Raw genomic sequence first — 25,340 nt, forward strand, 5'->3', positions numbered from 1 at the left:
AAAGATTTCAATTTTGAAGCAGATATTACACTTTTAATCCTAAATTCAGGCAAAGAATCAACTAATAAGTTCATCAAAGTTTTTATGACCACAGTTGAGCTAAGGTTGGAGAAGGCACCAACACGATCATTCTTGACTAAATTTAATATCTGGTGTGTAATAAGATGCACCAAGGTGCAGTTAGAAAGACTACTCAAGAGTTTATGGCCTTGGCAGATGATTAATGTAATTAAATTTATCTATACTCTTGTTTGAGCATTTTGTTATCATTAACATCAACTATGATCTTATCTTTGAGTTGGTTGACTTATATTTGAATAAGATTATGGATTAGTATAAAGAATAAAACTAATTTTCATTCTAATCCTTCTCTCATTCAATCATTATTGTTTTGGGTTTTGACATGTGGTTGTGGATGGAAAATGTGTCTAATACCAACAGGTTAAATAACAACAAACTAGACTTCATCTCGGCATGGTCGAGAATTTAAAGTGAAAACAACATCAATACGTTAAATAACAACATATGCGGCATGGTTGAGAATCCAAAATGATGCCCTTTCATAAATACACGCAATCCTCGCCTAAAGTTATGCTGATATTGTGGTTTCGGTTACTAAATATACTACTCTACATTGCAGTAACAAACATTAATGAAAAGTGCACGAGAGTTGTCATGCTTATTCGTTGTGAGTTATGATCACTTCAATACAACGCTAACTTAAATATTGGAAGATATTTGACAAAGCTAACACACGATATTAGTCCAATGGAATTCAGGCAGAAATGATTTCTTGAAGTGCTTTAACTAGCTTCCATTGATGCTAAAGAAAAAAGAAAAGAGAAGAAGTTAAGTCTTTTTGTTTCTCCATTGCTTTTATTTATGGGATGATGCTATATTCCATTAACCCACGTGCTTGGCAGGTGCTCCTCGACCACAAGGATGGTTGATAGCATGGTGAGAATCCACGTGAGAAGCAGCTTCTCTTATCACCACATCAATGGAGCAGAGAGCTTCACAGTCCCATTCCCCTTTATTTCTCTTCTTTTTAAAATCCCCAAATCTCTAAATATTATCTTAATTTCACAAATTGTAAATCATTTTCACAATGCTTCAAATAGCTATTTTGTTATTGAATAATACCGGTTGACGAGAGATATGAACCTTAGGCTCTTCCAACACGCAAAACGTTACTCTTTGACTCGAAGTTTTGATCTTTGTATTGAAAAAAAAGAAATGGGGATGTTTTTATCAAAAACCCATGAAAGTTAACAAAAATGTTAGTGAGAAAGTAATTGGATTGGAAGGTTAGTGGAGAAGATGGATTGATTGATTGAAAGGGTTAAAAGTGATTAATGTTGGATTAAGTTTAGTTGATGTTAATTGAGAAGTTATAGAACATGAATCAAATGGAGTATGAACCTCTACGAGAGAATTGCAGAGGAGGAAGTAGAAGAAGAAGAATGCATTGATCAGAGGGTATTCGCCGATCCCACCGACAAAGTTACAAAAACTTACCCTTCAAAAAGATCAGTTTTCAAAAGCAACATCCTCTTCATCCAACACTACTACTTACTTGTACACATTAATTAACAAACAAAACACAAACAACGTACAATATACCTTATTCTTCTGTGTCTACAAAATCAGAAATTTCAGATTCCCCATTTTGTATCCGTTTCTCTGCAAAACTTGTCGGAACTCAATACACCCTTTTTCTTCTTCAATCTCCAACTTTCTGAATCCTTCCCTTCCAACTATGCCCCTCCGATTTCGCATCTTCTTCCCCTTCCATACTCTCCCCTTCTGTTATGGACAGTGCTTTTCCAGACCCTCCGCCCTGGAGTGGTCCATCTGGAGATCCCGCATGTGTCGCACTTGTCTTTGAGTGGTGATCCCCCTGGTGTGCTTCCGCCATCCACCCCCCGCCTCCTGAACCTTCCGTCGGGCCCAACTTTCGAACGTGAAGCCTGTATTTCTGTTCAAAACGTTTCTCAGAATTAGAATTTCAGGATTTAAAAGGAACCCAGAAATTTGTTTTGCTTTTTTTTTTGTGTTAATCGTACTTGTAAATGGCTTTTCACTTCGTCGTTGGTGAGCCCGTCCACTTGCATCAGTTCCCTTATCTGTTTTGGTGTTGCCACTGGAAGATTGAAATTTAGATCACTAACTGATTCTTAGATTTAAAAGATTGTAATGGTTAAAAGTTAGTTTCGAACCTTGAGATCCGCCGAGTCGATGCAGTGCGTCGACGAAACGCCGGTGGAGCTCCGGCGACCAGCATCGTCTCTGTTTCCTGATGGTCTGTTGGTGTTGGGACAATTTTGCGTGCCCCGTGATTTGCGCCGCCGGCGAAGACAACCCAGAAACAGAAGCGCTGCTTCCTCGGGCGGTGCCGTTCTTGAGGGTCAAATTAGCCGAAAAGGGATCGGAGATTGGGGTCATTAGAGTAAGTTTTGGGACTTCTGAGAACGCCACATCTTTTGTTGCTCCTTTTACAAAATTGTTTTGATCTTTGAACAACTCGAATGCTCTTCGTCTTTTTGCACAATCCCAATGTTCGATTGGGGTCTGCGGCACAGACCGATCGTCTTCATCCCCATTCTGTAAGTAAAAGCAATTTAAATGTAATCCCGAAAAAACCCCCACAACTCAAAAGGAGGAATAATTAATTAAATAAATCTCTGTAAAAGTTAAATACCAAGTTCATATTCGATTTTGGATTTGGAATATCGTCATCAAAATTGGTATTCGTGTTCCACAACTGAGTTGAACTCAACCACCTCTTCTTCTCCCTCTTCTCGCCCTCCCCATCGGCTTCCTCGGAACTTCCCTTCGATGGGATGAACTTTTCAATCACCGGCTGATCCTTCAACGACTGAAACTGCAACACCTCCTCTTTCAATCTCAAAATTGCTGCAAACCCAGGAATCGAAACGTCAATAAACCCGAAACCCATGTTCTAAAATCCCGAAAACGACAACAAATCAGAGATTCCAAAGAGACCCACCATCTTGCAAGAGAAGAACACAGAGAGGGAGCTCCCGTTTGAAAGCATCAATCTTCCTCATTTCATCCTCCAACCTTTTGACATAATCATCGAGCTTGGACTGTTTAGTAAAGGAATCGGAGATGGATGAAAGTTCGAGGAGAATTTCAGGTATGGTTTTGGGTACGAAGTCCAAGGACAAATCTAAGCTGAGTTCCATAGTCAATCAGTTGGGTATGAGGGGCGTTGAATTCTCTGTATGTTTATCTCTATCATTTGCAAGAGAGAGAACAGAGAATGGACGGAGAAACAAAGAGGGGCACTGTATTTATAAACAGCGCAGATTCAGGAGGCTAAGATTCGATTGAACTCTCTGTTTTTTTTTCTTTGTGTGTTTGGTTTTTGTTTTCAGACGAGATCGGGTCGTCGCATCCAGAGCAATAAATCGGCGACTCGGGGAAATTTAATCGTATCGGCCTGGTCGATTTGCCGAGTCTGGTGGTGTTGGAATCTTTGGATTCCGTAGATCTGGTCATGCGGCGAATTGTTTACTGTTTTCTTTTTTTTCCTTTTCTTTTCTTTTTTAAATAAAAAGAAATTACAGTGTCATCTTTTTCAAATTTCAGAAAATAAATTTCTATTAGATTCTTCATTGCCGAAAGCAACACCAACGGTGTGATTGACGTACACGTAATTTTATGTATCATTTTAGGGCAATTTTGACATTTGACGCCTTTTCATTTTACCTTTCTCCTCACTTTTCATTTTCTAACAAAAGTAATTTATTCAACTTTTTAAGTTGCATCTGTTACCATATTTAATAATAAAAAATTGATACAACAACTTTTTTCTTTCAAACTTATTATGTTAAATTACTTAAATTTTACTTTGATGGAAGAAAAAAGCTTTCAACTATTTTTTACAAAATACCTCAAACCATATTAATGAAACAAACATATATGGTCAGTGTCCAACAAAACAAACTCCACTCCATCGATCATAATAATAATAAAGTGTATATTAAAAACCATAATATATATATATATATATATATATATATATATATATATATATATATATATCAGGAATTTGAAAAGGATAAAATTAATATTAGGATAGGCGTTATATTCTGCAACGTTAAAAAATAATAATAATAATAATAATAATAAAATTGGAATTGCCTGAAAATGAATGGTGGAAAATGGGGTGGGTTGATTCCAGTGAGCCGAGAAAAGTATGGTTCAATATTTTGTGCCACATGAGAGAGAGACGGGCATGTGGATTAAGATTTGGACACGTAGACAAGAGATATATTTAAACGGTGAGATTGCCAAAGTGGTGGTGCTTCAGTTGTAAGGATCCAGTACGATCGGACTTTTTCTCGTTCGTGTAAGATTCCTTCATTCTGATTTCGACACGTGTCCTGATGATAAAATTTAATCTGATTGTTCTATTTTATGATTTTTTTAATTTTAATTGAATAATTGAAGATGAGGTATCCTGGGCATTGATTGGTTGTGGTTCCTGCCGCACAGCAGATGGTAAAAGATGCCCTTTTTTTTTTTATGTTTTTTTATACTAAATAATCGTAGCCATCCATTCATTTTTTCTTCTTTTCCTTGTCTTTTGTAAACTTTAATTTTTATTCCTTTATTATTCTCACACATTTTATTTAAATTCCGTATTTATTTCCCATCGTAGAGGGGAGGCAATACTATGGTCAGGACATACTAATGATAAATATGTAGGGTCCAAGCTTCAGAATTGATTAAATGCGGCCTATGCAATTTAATTAAAGCTTACATTACTAAATTCCTCCTATGAGTATATATACACATCAGACCACCCTTGTCTCATTAAATTATAATTATTCTTATTTTGGATAATAATGGAATAAACGAGGATAAATAAGTCAAATAGTATTGGAATAAATAAATAAATAAATAATAATAGAAAACTGTAGAACTGGAGAATCTCAGAGAGAGCTCCGTAATCGGTTGGTGTCTCCTTAGCGGATCTCATATGAAAAACGAGTCTATTAATTGTCCACCGTTCCTTTATTTTTCAACTAAATCCCTAATATATTTTAAATATTCATAATTACATATAAATATAGAGGATATTCTTCCATTTTCAAAAACCCTCCTTACTCTTTTATTTTATTGTTAACAAAAAAAGATTCTCCTTAATTTTTTTTAATAATAATAACATTTTCTCATCATTCCATTTTAACATACTTTCTTATTTTAATTTATTATTTACTTGTTTTTTTAGATTTAAAAATTTTCAACTCGATTTCATAAAATTTGAATTAATTTAGTCAAAGTATCCAAATTAAAAAAAAATTATATATATATATATATATATATATATATATATATATATATAAAAACTCAACTCATTAAAAAAAAAAAAACATTCCCTATCATATGTTAACTCCCAATTTATCATTCCTATTATAGGTTGATCTAAAAGTGTTTAATTTATATATATATATAGGTGGAAAGATTAAAAGTGTACTTTACCTTAGTTTTGAAAGTTATTTTTGGTCAAGTGTTATGTCAAATGATTTTGAGAGAAATATTCTTATACTTACGCTAGATTTTGATTTTGAGTTAAAATTATAAAATTGATTAATGTGTTTTTGGAAAAAATAAGAATTTCTGTTAGAATTTTGTTTGTATAAGATGAAGCTCGTAAATAATTCATATAGTTTAAAATTTATGTGCATAATTTAAAATTTATGATAGAGAAATGATAATAAAACCACCCAAATTTTTTAAACCAAAAAATTAAAAATTAAATAGTTAACGTGTTTACAAAATATATATATATCTTAGTATTCAAAACTTTTTTTTAAATAGATAATCAAACAAATATTTTATTTATAAGCTTAATTATAAATAAAAAAATAATAAAAAAAAAACCAATGGAGCCTTAACTAATAGTTCCATTTTTGTCTTGTAATTAAAAAAATTCCAGTGAAACTTAAAAAAATAATTATAATAATTTATTTATTTTTTTTAATTTTAAACTAAATTTAAAACGAAGAAGATTATCGGAAACTTGCAATATGCACGAATTCAATTTGTTGTTTAAAATTTTCCTTCAGTTTGGAAAATAATCTTATCAACCTAATATATATTCTTCCTAAAAAAAAATTAAATATTCAAATAATTTTAATAATTTTAAAAGTGTTAAATAAATCATTAAATTATTTTTAAAAGTAAAAATTGGAATTAGTAGGTGTACAATTAACTTATTTTTTATTTATTCTGGCAATTAAGTTGTTCTCACAAAAAGCGTAGTTATGTTATCAGAAATGTGTTTAATAGCAAATTTAGAAATTGAATTTCAATTTAAATTATTATTCAAAATTTGTTTTATAATATATTTGAAACCATAAAACAACTAAGTGTAGTTGTATATCTTCTTTTCTTCATAAATTCATATATAAATATTATTTAACAATGTGATATAATTATAATATATTATATCCTATATATTTTAATCTTTACACAATTCTGTATTTAAAATTTTAAAATCTAAAGTTTGGATGGAATCAAAGCATAAAAATATTTGTAGATTCTAGAAACAATTTAACCCATATTCAGCGAATTTAGTAAATTAAAAAAAAAAATAATAATACAAATGCATCTAAATTGAAGTAAGCTAAAATTAATAGCAGCTACAAATATTAGTTTATTTTGAATACTTTTGCATGTTATCAATACATGATTTGACCATATTTGTATAGTGCATACTTTATTTTGTAAAATGGCCATTTAGGAATTAGTTCACTAACTCTTTTTTAACTTAGCATTGCCTAGTTTTAGGTCATGATTGAACCTAAATCAACGTTATTCATACACTAATTAAAATGAAAAGAGTATTTAGTGAATGAAATTATTTTTATGAAGATTGAATTAAAGTTTTGGGAAATAGAATGGTATTGGAGAATCTAATCTAAAACAGTTTTTTAAAAAATATTATGGGAAGGAAAAATGATTCTGAAGCAATGGCTGTTGTGGTGTTACATTTTGAAGGCCATTATGCTCTGTTTCCCCAAATTTGGGATTTCTCTCATTCAACTACTCTCTGCTTTCTTTGTTTTTTTCTTTTTCCCAAATCAATGGCTCATATTGCACCATCATTTGGATTTGGAGTTTCATTTTGATGCACTTCAAATCTTTCAACATTTTTTTTTCTTCTTTTTCTTTCTCTTTTTATATACACAAAGCTTAATCTATTAATCTAAGATTCTGATGTGCCCCACTTGTCCCTGCTGATCTATTACCATCCTCGACTCCTTTTTTGTTAGCTTGAGTACATGCAAATTATGATCGAATTGAGCTTATTTAATCCAAGAATATTAATTAGAGTAGTATGTGTTGGATGATGAAAGTTCCACCTCCGCTAATTTAGGAAATGATCATGGGTTTATAAGTGAGGAATACTAACTCCATTTGGATGAGGTTTTTTGGGAAGCCCAAACTTACGCTCAAAGTGGACAATATCATACCATTGTAGAGAGTCGTGTTGGTCTAACAGTATGGAGATGATAAATCAACTACTTTCCTCACATGGGGTTCGAATTAATGGGATATAATTGTAAAAAAAAAGGAAGTGGGCAAGAAAAGAAAGAAGAAGACATGAACGTTTCCCCACATAAGATATGGGAATGGGAATCCCACAAAACTTACTCCAATTCCCATGTGCTTCAATCACTTCTATTTATTTATTTATTTTTTCTCTTACGGCCAAAATTAAATAATTAATTAAATAATTAAATAAAAATACAACATTTTATTCTCCCCTTTTGTTTTGTGATAAATCTACGTGTTTCCCACTGCATTTCTACGGCAAAGAAATAAAAGGGATCTTTTTTATTCATTTTTCTCCTCTTCTTTTTCTCCCAACCATTTATTTTCCTTTGTTGACTCTCTTCAATTAACTATATTTAATTATCCCTTTTTCTTTATATATATTTTATATTATTCTTCTCTTTCCTCGTTTCTATGCAACCAAAGCAACACCCATTAACCATGTTTGATTATTTATTTTCACTCTCTTTTTTTTTTTTTTTCTTTCTTTATTTCTAAAATATTATATCATCTAAATAATAATAATAATAAATCATCTTCACAAAAGTGGCTACAAAAAGATGGACACCTACCAATGGGCTATACTTAAATCCAGCCCATTACTAAAAGGAAACTCACCATTTGGCCCAAAATGCAAATGACAGTGGGTATGTAGGCCCAGCCCAACAAACGATTACAACGTTGGTTTATTAATTTATTTTTTTAATATTTCCTTGCAAGATTCAAGGAGAGTCATGACGGTTTAAATGTAGTAAATGAAAGAATGGAATGGGTCATAAACATAGCCAATCCAGGTTGGCTTCTTCCTCTTGCACTTTCACCTGTTTCCAAAGGCGGGGTGCAACCGTTTTCAACAACTCTGCAATATCTTCATCACATACAAGTGTCAAACTTTTCAGATTTTTCAGATTTCTGATCGACGATGGCAGCTTGCGCAAGCTCGTGCAGTGCCTCATGTCCAGCTTTTCTAATCGATGCAATTCACCAATCTTCTCGGGAAGCTTGACAAGATCAAGACAGTGTGATATGTCAAGATGGACTAATTCCCGAAGCTTCGTCGTCGACTCCGGCAACTCTGCTAGATATATGCAACATCTAATCCTCAGCTTTTTTAGATTAATCAGTTTTCCAAGATCTTCTGGCAACGAAGTTAGTCCATGGCAATTTGTAATGCTCAGCTTTTGCAACTTCACAATGTCACACACCCCATTGGGGACTGCACTCAAATCGTTGCATAAGTCTATGGAAATCTCCACCAAGTTGGGCAACAATTCCGAGATTTGGCTTGAAATGTGGATGAATGTTTTACCAAATTTGCACATCACGAAGGATATTTTCTGCAGATTTCTCAGTGGTTTCAGGCTCTGATTATTAGTAAAGAGAGGTACTGAAATCCGCTCGAACCTGATTCGTTCAAGATTTTGCAGACAGTTGAATGGTTGATTATCTTCACTTGTCACCTCAGTTGGAAAACACCCAAAATTTGTGATGATCAGAGCTTTCAAATTATTCATTCTCTTGATGAACCCGGGCAAGTTGTATGTTCTTGACTGAAGATTAAGAATCAGAACCTCCACTTTAGGTGCTTCCATGTCAGGCCAACTTGATGAGAATCTCTCATCTGCAACATCTCAAAATCCCCTTTGATTTTAAAGTTAAGAAGTGAAAAAACAAGAAACTGGAATAATATCACAGAAAGTGAGAGAAAGACCTGTGGTTATGGATATCAGGCGGGCATTGGAGGGATGCCTCTCTTGTTCTACCCACCATTTAGGGAAATCATTTCCATCCATCTCCAAGAACAATCTTTTTCTTTGCTCTATGGGCTCTATATTCATCAAGTAGATAGCCAAATCTCTAAGACTATCATGCTGACTAAAAAACTGCTCTTCGTAGAACTCATCATCATATTTTCTGAGGAATAGCCCCACAAAACAAATCAGTTGCTATCATTTTGATATCAATACAGGTAATAATAACATCAGCAGTTGGAGAAACTTTCCATATTTGGGTACTCGGTAATTCAAATTTTTAGCATATATGTGCACAGAATTTACCTTGTTGTGGCAGAATTAAGTAGACTCCGAGAGGATAGTTCATGGAGGGTGACCATTGCTTCATTTTCATCTTCTCCATACAAAACTGTGAAAATGTCAATGAAGGTAGAAGCAGGAATTCTCTGGTCTTCAGGAAAAGAACCTAAATCCATGAAACTCTCCTTCGTCACCATCTTATCATCCAACACATCCAGACTGCTTTGTAGGCATTCAAGAAGTTCTTTCTCCGAATCAAATATGGAGCCACTTCTACACAAATTCCTCCCTGTAACTCTCCAAACCAATGTCGGTCTGCGGGAAAGTGATCTTCCGATTACCTTAAGAGCAAGAGGGAGTCTCTTGCATCCCCCAATTACCTGAAATTCAATTACACAGACTTAGACATCTCACCTGGAAAAATACAATAAACTTCCTTATTTTTGCATTCAAGAAGTATTGAATAGAGAAATATTGCCTTTTCTAAAGTTTCTTCATCAGGGAGCTTAGAACTTCCATTGTCCAATGATGCTGAGCGAAGAAAAAGTTTCATTGCGTTCTCATGGTTCAAAGGTTCCAAATAATAAGACTCACTAAATCTTGGGAAAGAAAACCTTGAAGTGACCAAAATCTTGCAGCAAGGCATTTGCGAAAGCTTATCAAGAAGGCATTCTGATTCTAACCCATTCCACACATCGTCTAGCACAATCAATATAGGCTTTTGGCTTGTTTGCTTCAGCCACAATTCTAAATAGCAGAATGCATGCTCATCACTCTGCCAATCAGGCAATTGAATGCCTCTGAGGCTTTCAATTATGTTTTTCATTATGAGCTTCAAGTCTGGTTTTCTTGAAACTGCAACAAAGATGATCTTCCCCTGGAATATATCTATCAAGATGCCAAAATAGAAAGCTCCAGTGAGAGATGCATCAAGTTTCATTATCTTGCCATGAAATTAGCAGCACCCACATAGTTCATTTGAAGTTCATTCCCGGATTTCAATACACATTTTTATTTCCCCAAAAGAATGATTTAGGCGTACCTTTGACTTCTTTGTCATGGCAAAACTTCAAGGCCAGTGTGGTTTTTCCACAGCCCCCAGGAGCTGTGACAACCAACATTCGAACCTCATTTTTGAGAATTTTGACCTTCAACTCCTTTACTGGCTTCTCCAACCCAACAGTTTCTTCTTGCAGTTGAGGAACCAAACATGGCGATACTATCAAATCCACTGGCTTGCTCGACCCACCTCTGCTATCGATTCTGCAGAGAATCTCCATAAGTTGGTTCATCGACTTCAAGTTCTTCTTCTGGTCTCTAGACATCTGGAGCATCAAAATGTCCATGAAGCTTCGGAGTTCAGTATCCAAGTCCCGAAGCTTTTTGGTGTAAAATGGTTTCTTCAGATAATCAAGATTCCCCAATTTCACATCGCCGCACCGGAGAAGTAGCCGCCTCCCTTCATCCATTAGATCCCTCAATTTCTCTGTTTCTTCTTTTGGGTAATCGAGAAACTCATTAAGCTCGTCGATTTGGTTCACCAAAGGGATTATAGCTTTTAGCTTGAAACTGATATTCTTAAGAACAGGACTGAAATGGATGGCCCTTTCGCCCAAATCCAAGATTACTTTGAACAGCTCCCCAACTACGGCGCCCAAAACAGCTCCACCCACCAATTCCAGCGCCATTTTTTCCGTCAAAAATAGACCAACTGATGGCAAATAGCAATACCTTTACCAATCAGCCAAACCCCCTTTTCTCGCTTTGTAGTCTCTGGAATCTCCGGGGTTTCATCGAAGAAATGTGGACAATCTTGATTGAAAAGTTGAAAAAGTGGATATTGGTATTGTTTTGGAAGGCAACACAATAATTGGTCTGAAAATAAGAATTTAGCGTGCATGTACAACAACATACTTGAGTTTGAAAATTGATTGGAGTTCTCAAACATCTAAAGATTGAGCAGTCGATGATGATGGTGAACCTTCCTTCGCTAATGGAAGTAAAAAGCCGATAGAAAAGGTTGGTAAGTTGTAAACCGAGAATGAGAATTTTGGAGACAACATTAATCCTTATAATATACGAGATTAATCAAGGTAACAGCTCATCCACTCAATCTCGTTTAACTAATAGCTCATGTACTAATGAGATTTCTATAATAGTCCAAGCTAATAATATGACTCTAACAACTCCGACACTCAATTCAGTTTAGCTAATGAGACATATGTGACCACTCATGCACTCAGTCTTGTATAGCTAATAAGAGTTATGTAACCACTTAAGTATTTGTCCAGTTTAGCTAATGAGATGAACGTAACCTTTCAAACCCATCGTTAGCAAATTTCGGTAATTCTTTTTGTTTTTTTCATCCATTCATCTTTAATTATCATGAATGGTATGGTGTTATAAGAAAAACGTGAGAGTTCTGGAATGAAGGGTGGGTGGGGACTGGGGGGAGAGAGATGGGTGTGGGCAATGAGCGGCGGTGCGTGGGTAAGCAGCAAACCGTGTGGGGCATCACTACCTACCAAATTAATATCCATTACCCTTCCCCAACATCTCACATGCGCCTCTCATCCATAAATTTTATGTCCCACCTTGCCTATACTCATGTCTTCTTTTAACATTCATTTAGCTTTGTTTCCAAATTCAAATTTTTTTTTATTTGTATTTAATTACGTGTGCGCAACCTCTTCATCTTCTTTTTAAAAAGATGAAAATTTAAGTTTTAAAAATCAAATTCTTATGGAAAATTGTAACCCAATAAAAATATGTTATTATCCAATATTCCCGTATCTATTTAATGATATGAATAGTTGTCCATGTTATTCCATCAATAATCTAACTCATAAAATTCATTTATTTTAAATAATTAAGGAATAAGTGCATTTGCCCTTTGATATTATTAAAAATATAAATGAGGGTTTGGTTCACCAGCTTGGGTCCGGTGGAGTGAACTAAAATAATCCACTATACTTCATTATATAATAAGCAAATAACTGTGTTCTACCAACTTCAATTATGCTCGCTATTTAAGATTAGACATTGACTTTTATATTATAGTTATCATTTTTACCAACACAATTGATTTTTTTTTAAAAACATGGCTTAAATTTCCAGACATGTTCATCGTTATCCATTGAAATCCATTTTGATGGGAAGAGAATCATAATCCTGACGGAGAAAGACAGCGAAAAAGAAGGGAAGATCGAAGTCATAGCTACCAGCGTAATCAGGGGAGGTTTTGGTGATAAAAGAAACATGAGAAATAATTATTGTAACTTTTGACTCTCATTCACTCTTATCGAGTTCGCTTCCAATTCGAGCGATTTGGCTTCCAATTATGAGAAAACGCGTTAACAGCACGGAATACTCCATAAAGTTACAACCTTTACCACATACATACTGTCCACTGTCTCTCCTCCTACTGTAAAGTTCAAAATTTTAAGGCTTTCACTCAAATTGGATTAACAATTTAATATTCTTTCAATTCGCTTCCCGCCTTGTCTCTATTTAAGCCTTTCACCCACTCCAGTTGTATTCAATCATCTTCTAGCTGTTACCCACTGACCCCAAAAGGGTTTCAAATTTTAACCCTTGTTTCGACTTCGATTTCGTCTGCTTTCCCTCACTCCTTGAAAATCTGAGTGAGTTTTCTTTTCTTTGAACTCTGTCTTCTTATTTTGTTTATGGGGGTTTCTGATGCAATGCCGTTTTGCAGATTCAATGGAGAAACAGGGCTTGCTTCGACTGATTTGTCGAGCTTTGGCTTTGCTGAGCATTTCATTGGTGAATGCTGAAAACCCATATAGGTTTTACACTTGGACAGTTACATATGGGACTATTTCTCCTCTGGGTGTTCCTCAACAGGTTGGTTTACTGCTGTTCATGTTTCAGATCTAGTTTTTACAGTTTATTAATGGTGGGTTTTGTTTGATTTTTAAGGTTATCCTGATAAACGGTCAGTTCCCCGGCCCCAAATTAGAAGTAGTGACCAATGACAATATCATTCTCAACCTAATCAACAAGCTGGATGAGCCTTTCTTGCTTACATGGTGAGTTCCATCAAATCATTCCTTTTCCGCCATTATAATTTTAGTTCATAGCTTCATTCAGACCACGTTACCAAGCCATCTGTTACGTTTTCAAACAATTTCTTAAGAGAATTGGTTGCTTTGGGCTTCAGTTCTGTTTTGTAATGCTTGTTCTATCTTAAGGAATGGGATCAAACAAAGGAAGAACTCATGGCAAGATGGAGTTCTTGGGACCAACTGTGCCATTCCTCCAAACTCTAATTACACTTACTCCTTCCAAACCAAAGATCAGATTGGATCCTTTGCATACTTCCCTTCTACTCAGTTTCAGAAAGCTGGTGGTGGCTTTGGAGCTCTGAATGTCTACCAGAGGCCGCGAATTCCAATTCCTTATCCTGTTCAAGATGGAGATTTTACTCTACTTGTTGGTGATTGGTACAAGACTAGTCACAAGGTATTTTAATATCGAACATGGTCAACTATTAATGACAAGAGTTCTTTGTTAATGTCGGTTTCTTTACTTTTCAGTCCCTGCAAGAATCTCTAGATGCAGGAAGATCTCTTCCCTTACCTGATGGTGTTCTTATAAATGGACAAACTCATAGTACTTTCACTGGCAATCAAGGTTCTTTTCAAAACATATCTATTATGCTTTCCCTTTTTCATTAAAGTTTGCTAAGTAACCTAACAATGACTCTTGCAAACATTTCAGGTAAAACTTACATGTTCAGGATCTCAAATGTGGGTTTGTCAACATCTCTTAACTTCAGGATTCAGGGACATAAAATGAAGTTAGTGGAAGTTGAAGGATCTCATACTCTCCAGAACTTGTACGACTCTCTCGATGTTCATGTCGGTCAGTCGTTATCGGTTCTAGTCACCTTAGATCAGGCTCCAAAGGACTATTATATAGTTGCATCAACACGTTTCTCTAGAACTGTTCTCACAGCAACGGCAGTGTTGCATTATTCAAATTCCAACTCACCTGTTTCTGGACCTTTGCCTGCTGGTCCTACCATTGAAGTAGATTGGTCTGTGAAGCAAGCCAGAACTTTCAGGTATGTCGAAACGATGCAATGCTACGACACGAGGTTTCTTTTTATTGTTACCAACAAGGAGACTGAATTTTTTACCATTCATCTCTGGAAGGTGGAACTTAACAGCAAATGCAGCCAGGCCTAATCCTCAGGGCTCATTCCATTATGGGAAGATTATCCCAACAAAGACAATTGTTTTGGCAACATCCGCTCCTTTAATCAATGGAAAACAGCGATATGCCATCAACAGGGTGTCATATGTTAATTCCGACACCCCTCTAAAGCTTGCTGATTACTTCAACATCCCTGGTGTTTTCTCTGTAAATTCCCTCCAGAGCCTTCCCTCTGATGGCCCTGCCTTCATTGCTACTTCTGTATTGCCAACCTTTCTCCACGATTTCGTCGAAATTGTATTCCAGAACAACGAGCATTCTATGCAATCCTTCCACCTTGATGGTTATGATTTCTGGGTGGTTGGGTAAGTCAAATGTGCTGTGTTCTGCTTCTACAATGTTTCATTTGCAAATATCTTGATATTTTCCCTTTTGTTGGCAATATGATATAGATATGGCTATGGACAATGGAGTCAAGCCAGCAGAAACTCCTACAATTTAGTAGATGCTCTTACCAGACACACAGCACAGGTAAACGACTCGGCATCAATACCAATATGCAGTGACTCTGCTTTGACATTTTGAGCTCTGTAGTTCATTTTAATGACATTTTGCCCTGAGCTTGTTGTGTGGGTTGTTTTGGTGTTGCAGGTGTATCCCAATTCATGGACAGCCATATTGGTATCATTAGACAATCAAGGGATGTGGAACTTAAGGTCTGCAATCTGGGAAAGACAGTATCTTGGGCAACAGTTCTATCTCAGAGTGTGGACTCAAACTCAGAGTCTTGCCAATGAATACAGCATCCCTCCCAACGCTTTGTTATGTGGTAAGGCCATGGGACGACATCTTTGAATCTGGCATTGCCGATCTGTCTGCCTTTAGTCATGAGAGTTTGAGTACATTACATGGAGAGAAAAAATGAGAATCATTTACCTTAATTCTTTCAATCGCTTGGAAACTCTTACATGTATTGTTCTTTGAAGTGGCTCAATCAAGTCATGCTTCTAAGTTGCTCATTTCACTATTTATTTTGAGAAAGTAAATGGACTTACAAATATATTACCACAGCATCTTCCCACCGCTAAACATTAATTATAAGAAGAAAAAATGTAAATCAAAGCAGTGGGACAGTGAAAGACTTGGGAATCCAATAGTTTTGGGTTCAAAAGTTTATTGATTTGGGTCATTTGCTAAGCTTTCTAGTATGATTTTTACCTGGAAAAGAAGACACATGAAGTACAAAACTAAAGAAATCAAAGTGTTGATTATAATAAGAATTGAGGCAGCCTATAAACCAGAAAGCTGTAGATTTGAAAGCAAGTGCGAGAGAACAGTGAGAATCAGAGAAGATGTTGAAAGAAAGCAGACATAGCCACAGGCACAGGCACAGCCACTCAGCCTCAGCCTCACAGCCACGGCCAACGCTTCCTTTATTTCCCAAAAGCAAAAGCCTGCAGCTTCTCTCTCTTTTCTTTCACTTCCTTCTAAAATAAAACGTTTCTTTTGTGATGGAAGAACAAGTTTAAGAAACTTAATCTAAATGAGGGAGTGCTGAAGACATATTCGTTGAGTTAATTTAATTTAAACACAAACTGTAATTAATTCTAAAGACAAAAAACTGATGCTAAATAAGCCATTAATTTCATACACCACAAACCCAAACCCAAAAAAAAAAAAAAAAAGCAAATCCTAATATGGGGAAAGAGAAATGGCCAAATCAGGGGAAACAAAACAGTCTTTTCTTTTTGATTAAGGATATGCTCCATTAGCACTAGCATGAACATCAGACCAAGAAAAAGTTGGGTTCCAGTAACCTGCCGCCGTTTCGCCGCCTCCCACCGGAGCCGTCTCCAAAATCGCCGCCGTACCCACACTCGTCACCCCCACTGATCCCTGCTGACCATCCATGAAATAATTGCTCGACGACGACTTGAGCTTCTGGTACAGCTCCTGAATCCCAGTGCTGGCGCCGGAAACCTGATCCCCGCTGCCATGGACATGTCCATTTTGTTGGTGAAGAACTTGGGTGTGATTGTTCCTCCAGTAAGAGCTGCACAGCCCCAGAGAAGAAATATGGTTCACCGGATCAAACCCCATCGTCCTAGCATGAAACGGCGTCGTCGTCGTGGCAGTAGCCGACGCGGCCGGTGGGTCGTTGATGACGTGGGATCTAGCGAGACTCTTAGGGTTAGGGTTTTGATTTTGGGTAGCGGATCTCAAAACGGCCAAAAGATGTGAATTTTGCGGCGACCCCCAAAGAATTTGCGCTGGCGATGTTACTCGGGGATCCAACGCCGACCCATTTCCAAAACCAACCCGACCAAATATGTCAGACGACACCGTTTTCATCTTGGCAGCAGCTGATTTCACCACCGTAGCTGCCGCGGTCCTGTTCTTCCGACAGCCACCACCAATGGGAACATTCCTGAGGGCCCCACCTTTAGTCCAATAACGTCGACATGTTTTGCAAAAGTGGCGTGGTTGAGTGAGGTTATAGTTATTGTAGTAACAGAATTTGGTATTGGAAGACTCGCATCTGGGGCACCGCAAGTTTTGCGCTTCCGAATTTGAGGTGGGTGTGGGCGTGGGTGTGGGCGTGGGTGTGGAAGGGGAGGAATCTAGAATTGAAGCATTGATGGAGATTTTGGGGTCTCCAGGTGGTGCAGCTAAAAGCCCTGAAACACCAAATAGTTCTTGGATCATTCTCTTTCTTTTCTTGTTCTTTGGGATTTCCCAACAATCCAAAAACAAAACAAAAGAAAAGCAAAGGGATGGAAGTGCGAGTCTTTTGAGTAAGTGGGAAAGGGATAAAGAAAGAGCTTTTGATTTGGTGACATATGAGAGTGAGAGAGAGCTTTTGGGAGTGGCAAGAAGAGGAGAAGAGGTTTAATATATATTGTACAATAAAGCAAATGTTTCTAGTTTTTTTTTTTTTTTTTTTTTTTTAATACCAAATTCTATATTATTGCTACCAAAACCATACTTCTTTTCATTTTTGCGAATACATGTCAATTATCGTTCTTTAAGTTTTTTTTTTATTATTTTATAGTTACATTTATCGTTATATTTGGAACCATAGAAAAGACGGTGTGGGATCGAAACTTAATTAATTTTTTTCTTTTTTAAACGTACTTATGCATGCTTAATTGGGCGATTTTAGTTCAAACATTGAAGAAATTACTGGAACCAGACCATTCAAACATATGTGTCTCTAGATAGATATTGAGACATTACAAACATTGATTGATGATGAACTTCATTTTTTCTTTTTCCTCTGCATTTCGCACACTGTTTAACCTAATCATATTCAAAATAACACAACTTTTACCCCCAAATTAACCCACTTATTTATAATAACTGAAGGAGCAAAAAAGAGATTAGTAAATGTTAATCCATCCAACAAAATCAACCCAACTTCAACTTTTTTTACTTTCAAATAAATTAATCTTTTTCTATAAATTTTTAAAAATATATCCATTGTGTTATTTTTCTCCATTTGGAAAATTATTGTTATTATTTTATTAAATTCAATACAAATAAATTTTAAACTAACACCAAGAACGAATTTTAAGATTTTAGGGGGAAAAAAAAAATCATTCTATACCCTTAAACTTTAGGCTTGTATTAATATTATAAGTGTATCATGTTAGGATATATTTATAAATATTTAGGGTTTTAACTGCTACAACCGTCATTTGTGACCATTCAATCTTTCTCCAAATTTTAGTTATTTGAAAATGTAGAAATGGTCAATTTTTTTAGTTATGAAATTAAAATATTAAGATTTTTATAAATGGATGACATTGACCATTTATTACTTACTTAATCACATGTCATCAGCTTTTTTTCTTACTCTTATCTAACCTTCTTTTTTTTTTTTTTTTATTTACCAAAAATCTTTGTTTCTCTAACTAAATTCAGGCCTAAGAAGACAATCAACTTCGCCATCCAATGAAATATTTTGAATTCCAAAAATTTTAAAAATGACAAAAATCAAAAAGATGAAAACGGCCCTACATGTCTCACACTTGTGGGTGTCATGGTCAATTTTTTGGTTTGACTTCATATATGGTTGATTGATAATAATACCAATCTTATCCCTTAATTTACACGATACTTATATTAAATTTCTTAATTATTACCATAATTATCCGTGTAAAGTTAATTTGTATTATTAGTCTTTTTTGACTTTTTTACCTTGTTTCTCGATGAGAATTTTACGTGTGTTATTATACGACACAGTGTAAAAGAGAGATACACGAATAAGCTAAAAGTTACTACTTAGACCAATTAGATACACTTTGATTTTTGGTAGTTCAATCATAAGCAACTTTATATTAAGTCATCTCTTTAACATTTTCACCGTGTTTTATTTAGATCGATGAGGTAGGTGATAAAAGTCGTAATTGGAATATAAAAAGAGGAAATGAAGGCGCAGAAGTTTTAGAGCAGAGCGCGCGTGGCGTCTGGAGCGGGAGAGCTAAAATCAAGGAATGCTTGTGCCTGTCTTTACAGTTTGGGGTGAGCAGAAAACGACGAGGGGTTTGGATCCTCTGGATTATTTCTGAGTCTGGGATCGGTGTCGGGCACTCCCTCCCTTCAATCACCTCCTCCCGTCTCTTTCAATTTCCAAAATTTAAAGTTCAGATTCTCTTACTCCCTCTCATTATTGTTGAATCGCAATAATTAACTTTGGATTCATGTGATCCTAATGTTTTTGATGTGCCCATAATATTTACTATCCAATATAATATACATATATCACTTCATACTCTATTTAATAGACACGTCTTAAAATTGTGAATAGGAAGAAAGGACGAAAAGCAAAAGGACGAGAAATTTCAAAATAGGTATTGGCCATATTTGATGGGGTAGTTGTTGAAAATATCCACAAAAAAGAAAAACAAAGATTTTATAATAATATTATTAAATCTGCTCTCCCAATAACAAATTATACTTCTTTTTTAATTGAAATTTCTAGAAAATGCTCTTTTTTTCCTAAAAAGATAAGACTAGGGGAGATTCTGAAGAGGAATTCTTTGATTGGTCGTTGCTGGGATTTTCAAACTTGGATTATTAAATTCTATAAATTATGAATTTGATATTGAATTAAAAAATTATATTATTTTCGTAATCTCACCAAACTCGACCTTATTTGAATTGAAATAGAGGTTAAGGGAAAGAATTGATATATGGGGATTTGTGTGTGTAACAGCAAGCTTCAAACTTTGAATCTATCTAGCTGACACGAATTTTAATTTTAAGTTGGAATCACGAATCTCTATAACACATAATCATCATTTTAATTAACACACCAATAATTCTCCATCATCTAATTAGGAGTAAATGGAATAATTAAGAGAATAAATTGAGGTTAATGATATTGAAGTTTGTGGGTATGGGGGTGGTGGTGGTGGTGGTTTATGAAATGACATGACAACAATGCATGGGATGTGATACAAATATGGACCCCGTCTCGTGTCTCCCACTCATACAGCACCCATACACCTTTTCATTTTTAATCTCTCTCTGTCTCTCTCTCTCTCTCCCTTTTCAATCAATATCTTCAATCATTCTCTCTCACGCCATCTCTGAGCTCGAATCTCCAATAAATTGAAGTGTATACATATACGAGTAAAACATTATATTAAGTTAGTTAAAACCCCTTTACTTCTTTCTTTCGTTCTTTCAAGTTTCAACGTTACACCAAAGCTTTTTATTTTCAGTCTTTTAGGATCTGTACCCATTCTATCTCTTGGGATTCTCACGCCTCTTTTCCAACGCAACACAACGCACACTCTTTGATTTCACCTTTCTTCTTCTTCTTCTTCTTCTTCCTTTTTCAACTCCCATTTCAATTATACAATCACCACCAAGACCCTAAACCACTATATACACACACACCTCTTTTCCCTGCTCAAAACCCTAAGGAAGTATGATTTAATAAGAAAAAAAGAAAGAAAGAAAGAAAGAGAAAGATTTAGAGGATATATGGAAACGTGAGAAAAGCTGGAAGATGAACAGAATAGTCCTTGCATAGATGGATCTATCATGTCTTGCCTCTCCACACAAAACCCCTTTGCATGTGCTCTTCTCTTTCTTTTTTCATTTCTTCATTATTTATAACTCAGTCTGAATCTCACAGAGAATGAGTTTTTCTCTCTGACACACACAATTCTTACTCACAACCTTGCCACTTACCTGCCCTACCCTTCCCCAACCTGTCCCCCCCATATAATCCAATTCCCTTCCCTCTCTCTCTTTTCTTCGTCTATATTCCCATCCCACTCCCACTTGGTTATGTTATGCATGGCTATGTCCATAATACGATTAGAGTTTAGAGTTTGATTTGTCTCTAACACCATCACATATAACGGATTTAATTACACCCATCCATATACATCTTAGATTATATAGTAAGGTTTTTGTGACTATTACATTTTCAAAACAACCCTAGTCCAAAATGATGAAGGGATGGAGTCAAATATTCAAAACGTAAAAAAAGAATAAAAGAAACAAATAGGGCATAGAGGCAGGCACCCAATCATGTCAACAACAAAAGGAATCCAACCACAGTCCCCATTGTCTTATTATAACTCACTGTACAAACAAAACCCCCACTACCCATTCACTATTTTTTCAATAATATTATTTTATTTCCAATTTGCCCCACTTTTTCTTTTACCTTATTATTTTTTAATAATCACCTTCTATCTTCCACCTATCATTCACCTTCCCTCTTTCTTACTATTATTCTTATCATCTCATCTCGTAGAGCACAAGAAGGCTGACGACGCCTCCATGCCCCAAAAACAGCCCTGCATGGCGCAGGCCCCCCATAACCAACGCCCTTCAAACTCCATCACCCCCTCACACACGCCAACTTCACAACCCAAGTCTGACCATACACCTCTTAAAACATAACTTAAAGAGGGAAGATACAGTGATATGTGGGAGCTCACCCAATCTCTCCATCGATTAATGGATCATATTCAATATCCATTCCCTTTGATTATGAAGATTATTGATAGTGAGTCTCCCAATGGGATTAATTGGGTGGAAGATCATGAGTTTATAAATGAAGAATATTATCTCCATGTACATGAGGAGCTTATGCTCTAAATAGAAAATATCATATCGGGGAAGCCCAAAGGAGAGTGCGAATGGACAATTTCATAACATTCACAACAAGAAGCCTTCATCATTTCAACGGCCCATTGGGCTTGACTTATAACCCAAATAATTGAATAAGGCTCAACTAAAGGTTTTTCAAATTCAATACAATTTCAATTGATCTAAAGAACATAACATTAATAAAAACAAACAAACAGTAATCTGAAGGGTATTTCTCAGAAACATGTTTTCACAATAATTTTGTATAAAGCAACTAATTTGTGGCCTCCATTTAAATGTTGAACAAGATTTTATCACATTTTTAGAACGATATCTTATATTAACGATGTTTCTTCGAATATGAGCATTATTATATTATTATTTTAAAGAACATGTTTAAAGAACAAAATTTGATTGCTTTAATATCCTACCATAGACATCTTTGAAAATAACAGAAAAAACAAGAAAAATAAATAGAGAAATAGAAAAAACAAAAAAAAAAAAACAAAAAAGTTGCACTCTATCCATCAACCCATCATAGTTTTATTAATTTCTTTCTCTATGTTCAAATATTTTTAAGTAGGGCTAAATTAGAGAAAATATTCATAATTTTTATTTTTTTTACATATTTGAACTTTCCAAAGCTTAAATAATATTCTTAATTAAAAAAAAATAAATCAAAAAATGGTTAATTAATTAATTAATTAATCTTTTGAGTTCAAACAACTATTTCAGAAAAATGGTTAATTGAACATAAAAACGCAATTATTGATATTAGTTCATGGTTAGAATAACAGAGCCAATAGCTTGAGAGACTCAAAATCATTAAATTTAGAGATTAGGGTTTGTTTTGTGTTTTAACGACAAATTAAATTAAAATATTTTATTATTATTATTATACAGAAAGATTGTAGCATCTAATATTTTGATTAATAATATATAATTTTTTATTCAAAATTCCTCTCCACTTTCGGCTTACACTATGTTCTTTTCTAATAAAAAAATTGATAAAATGTAAATTTATTCTTTGAACAAAGTTAAAACTTAATTGTAGTTGGAGTTTTATTTTTATATTTAATAAATCTTCATAATAGTATCTACCATATGATCAAAATCTTTCTAAATAATTCTTATTTGAAGTTTTTATTAAATGATGTCAACTAATTATAATTTAAAAACTATAAAAACTAAATAACTTTACTTATAATTCAAGCAAAAGCGCTTTTAATTATTCACAAATAAACAAACCAATTAAAAAAAGAATTTATTTATTTATTTATTTATTTATTTATATAATGTACATTTTTCAATAACTAACTTCGAATAATCCAAAATATAGTGATTTGTATAATATCATGATTTCCACACGCCACTTGCAAAAATCGGATTTTCAAAGACGTGACCTGCGAATATATTTTAATTTTGAGAAAATAATTTTATTATTATTATTTGTCTTTATATTTATTATTATTAAAAATTAATATTCTTATTTATTTATTTTTTAAGTGTGGAGTCTAGTGATATGAGGTTATAGATATTTTGTATTTTCAATTAGGAGGAAAGAGATTTTATAGTGTGAGAATTAGATATTTACCTACTTTGTTTATACTGATTGGTTACCACCCGTGATGGTGAATTTCTTCCCACTAGACCAAGTAAATATTTGAGTCTCTTTCTTAATATTTGTTTTGTACGTGTCTGACTGCAATTAATCTTGCTTTTGCTTTCCATGTAACTCTGGGATTGGCATAATTAGGTAGTCTTCTTTGACAACCTAGGCTTCTTCTCAAAAAGCTATAATTAGATCCACCACCAAGACTTGGGCAAGTCCTCTACGTTCAACCGAACATAATTTTTGGAACACTTGACTCAAATGGAGCAAAAGCATTTTGTATTTGTCCACGGAGCTTGCCATGGAGCTTGGAGCTGGTTCAAGATCAAGCCCCTGCTCGAGGCTGCTGGCCACCGTGTAACGCTGCTGGACATGGCTGCCTCGGGAATCCACAGGAAGGTCATCCAAGATGTGCACTCCATTGTAGACTACTCCGAGCCTTTGTTGAAGGCCATGGCCTGTCTTCCTCCAAATCAAAAGGTGATATTGGTGGGTCATAGCCTTGGCGGCTTCAACTTGGCTGTGGCTATGGAGAGGTTCCCGGACAAGATAGCTGCCTCTGTTTTCGTGGCGGCCTTTGTCCCTGACACTAACCACAAGCCTTCCTATGTCCTAGATCAGGTACCTATTACTTTTACCGTCTAGTCAAAAAGTTGATTACAGAGCATTCAAAAGAATCTATTCTAAATTTTTAAATACAGAGCATTCAAAAGAATCTATTCTAAATTTTTAAAGAATAAAGGTTGAATCTTTGGATGACCCAAAACTCAAATTTTGTGTTGATGCAAGTACAATGAGCAAACCCCCCTGGAAGCTTGGCTAGACACTCAGTTTAGTCCTTATGGAACCGAAGCTGAGCCTTCAACATCAATGTTTTTTGGACCCAATTTCGTGGCCAAGAAGCTCTACCAACTCTCCCCTCCCGAGGTTTCTCTCTTTCTTTATCTGCTACATTTGTTAAGGATATTTAGTACTGAATTATAGTTTATCATGGAAGGATTTAGCACTGGGGCTGAGTCTTCTGAGGCCAAGTTCATTGTTCATGCAAGACTTGTCAAAGGCAAACAATTTCTCCAAGCAAAAATATGGATCCGTGAAGAAAGTATACATCGTTTGTACTGAAGACAAAGGAATCCCAGAGGAGTTCCAAAAGTGGATGATCCACAACGTTGGGATTGAAAATGTGATGGAAATAAACGGGTCTGATCACATGCCCATGTTTTGCAAGCCTCGCCAGCTTCTCCACTGTCTCCTTCAGGTTGCTGTCAGCTGCGCCTAATCCTGATTTTACTTCCAACTCCTCTGAGATAAACGAAACGGAAGGCAATAATAATAAATGTTCTATAGTTCTGCAAGTTTCTCTAAATGCTGGGTTTGGCATGTTATGATATGGAGTGCTTGGTTCATTATTGGGAATGCGTGTCAACGTGTTTCTTTCAGTACCTAAAACTTGTTATTACCATACCTTTTATAATTCTGCACGTCTTCCTTAATTTGGGGTTTGTGATTTTATGATATGATCCATGATTGGGCATGCGTGTCAGTTTGTCTATGATATCCATCTTATATCCAGGGTGTTACTATAATATGGGCCAAAAAAGTTCATACCATCCATTTATATACCATCAAGGAAATAGCATAAATAATTTTTTTTAAAAAGTACTCAACTAACAAAAGCACTATATCTAATCCAAGGGCTACGATTTGAAGATAAATGCACGTATCCTAACATCAATGTATGATGCAAGTCGTATATTCATTCTTTCATAAACATAACTTTCATGAAAATATAGTTGGCGTAAAAT

At 35.1% G+C, this 25,340-nt stretch overlaps 5 protein-coding genes across 5 annotated transcripts; 2 read left to right on the plus strand and 3 right to left on the minus strand.

Moving 5' to 3' along the window:
- Positions 1–1,439: 1,439 nt before the first annotated feature.
- On the minus strand, positions 1,440–3,467 carry LOC111497148 (transcription factor HHO5-like). Its single transcript, XM_023147822.1, has 5 exons — positions 3,011–3,467; positions 2,702–2,916; positions 2,220–2,604; positions 2,067–2,143; positions 1,440–1,978 (listed from the first exon to the last, which is right to left on the minus strand). The coding sequence occupies exons 1-5, from the start codon at positions 3,207–3,209 to the stop codon at positions 1,724–1,726; spliced, it is 1,131 nt and encodes a 376-aa protein (XP_023003590.1). The 5' UTR covers positions 3,210–3,467; the 3' UTR covers positions 1,440–1,723.
- Positions 3,468–8,154: 4,687 nt separating this feature from the next.
- LOC111497096 (probable disease resistance protein At5g66900) lies at positions 8,155–11,659 on the minus strand. Its single transcript, XM_023147735.1, has 6 exons — positions 10,669–11,659; positions 10,105–10,514; positions 9,651–10,006; positions 9,305–9,507; positions 8,335–9,214; positions 8,155–8,297 (listed from the first exon to the last, which is right to left on the minus strand). The coding sequence occupies exons 1-5, from the start codon at positions 11,312–11,314 to the stop codon at positions 8,367–8,369; spliced, it is 2,463 nt and encodes an 820-aa protein (XP_023003503.1). The 5' UTR covers positions 11,315–11,659; the 3' UTR covers positions 8,155–8,297; positions 8,335–8,366.
- Positions 11,660–13,119: 1,460 nt separating this feature from the next.
- LOC111497047 (L-ascorbate oxidase homolog) lies at positions 13,120–15,877 on the plus strand. Its single transcript, XM_023147663.1, has 9 exons — positions 13,120–13,270; positions 13,345–13,493; positions 13,569–13,678; positions 13,841–14,111; positions 14,186–14,282; positions 14,370–14,715; positions 14,807–15,172; positions 15,260–15,338; positions 15,459–15,877. Exons 2-9 carry the CDS (start codon positions 13,350–13,352, stop codon positions 15,660–15,662), a joined length of 1,617 nt encoding a protein of 538 aa, XP_023003431.1. The 5' UTR covers positions 13,120–13,270; positions 13,345–13,349; the 3' UTR covers positions 15,663–15,877.
- A 463-nt stretch (positions 15,878–16,340) lies between these two features.
- Positions 16,341–17,692, minus strand: LOC111497048 (dof zinc finger protein DOF2.5-like). Its single transcript, XM_023147664.1, has one exon. The coding sequence runs from the start codon at positions 17,511–17,513 to the stop codon at positions 16,560–16,562; it is 954 nt and encodes a 317-aa protein (XP_023003432.1). The 5' UTR covers positions 17,514–17,692; the 3' UTR covers positions 16,341–16,559.
- A 6,026-nt stretch (positions 17,693–23,718) lies between these two features.
- Positions 23,719–25,076, plus strand: LOC111497310 (salicylic acid-binding protein 2-like). The gene is made up of 3 exons (XM_023148076.1): positions 23,719–24,156; positions 24,325–24,462; positions 24,533–25,076. Exons 1-3 carry the CDS (start codon positions 23,797–23,799, stop codon positions 24,812–24,814), a joined length of 780 nt encoding a protein of 259 aa, XP_023003844.1. The 5' UTR covers positions 23,719–23,796; the 3' UTR covers positions 24,815–25,076.
- Positions 25,077–25,340: the final 264 nt, after the last annotated feature.

This window comes from Cucurbita maxima, unplaced genomic scaffold, assembly GCF_002738345.1.
Source record: "Cucurbita maxima cultivar Rimu unplaced genomic scaffold, Cmax_1.0 Cma_Scf00023, whole genome shotgun sequence".
Classification (NCBI taxonomy): Eukaryota; Viridiplantae; Streptophyta; class Magnoliopsida; order Cucurbitales; family Cucurbitaceae; genus Cucurbita; species Cucurbita maxima.

Excerpts from the sequence above, each read along its gene's own strand:
- LOC111497148 (XM_023147822.1), bottom strand. The coding sequence starts at position 3,209 with ATGGAACTCAGCTTAGATTTGTCCTTGGACTTCGTACCCAAAACCATA. Across the intron at positions 2,917-3,010 it reads TGTTCTTCTCTTGCAAGATG|CAATTTTGAGATTGAAAGAG; the intron begins GTGGGTCTCTTT and ends CTGGGTTTGCAG. Across the intron at positions 2,605-2,701 it reads CAAAATCGAATATGAACTTG|AATGGGGATGAAGACGATCG; the intron begins GTATTTAACTTT and ends TTTTACTTACAG.
- LOC111497096 (XM_023147735.1), bottom strand. The coding sequence starts at position 11,314 with ATGGCGCTGGAATTGGTGGGTGGAGCTGTTTTGGGCGCCGTAGTTGGG. Across the intron at positions 10,007-10,104 it reads ATGAAGAAACTTTAGAAAAG|GTAATTGGGGGATGCAAGAG; the intron begins GCAATATTTCTC and ends ATTGAATTTCAG. Across the intron at positions 9,508-9,650 it reads CTTAATTCTGCCACAACAAG|AAAATATGATGATGAGTTCT; the intron begins GTAAATTCTGTG and ends GCTATTCCTCAG.
- LOC111497047 (XM_023147663.1), top strand. The coding sequence starts at position 13,350 with ATGGAGAAACAGGGCTTGCTTCGACTGATTTGTCGAGCTTTGGCTTTG. Across the intron at positions 13,494-13,568 it reads CTCTGGGTGTTCCTCAACAG|GTTATCCTGATAAACGGTCA; the intron begins GTTGGTTTACTG and ends TTGATTTTTAAG. Across the intron at positions 14,283-14,369 it reads TACTTTCACTGGCAATCAAG|GTAAAACTTACATGTTCAGG; the intron begins GTTCTTTTCAAA and ends CAAACATTTCAG.
- LOC111497048 (XM_023147664.1), bottom strand. The coding sequence starts at position 17,513 with ATGATCCAAGAACTATTTGGTGTTTCAGGGCTTTTAGCTGCACCACCT.
- LOC111497310 (XM_023148076.1), top strand. The coding sequence starts at position 23,797 with ATGGAGCAAAAGCATTTTGTATTTGTCCACGGAGCTTGCCATGGAGCT. Across the intron at positions 24,157-24,324 it reads CTTCCTATGTCCTAGATCAG|TACAATGAGCAAACCCCCCT; the intron begins GTACCTATTACT and ends TGTTGATGCAAG. Across the intron at positions 24,463-24,532 it reads ACCAACTCTCCCCTCCCGAG|GATTTAGCACTGGGGCTGAG; the intron begins GTTTCTCTCTTT and ends TTATCATGGAAG.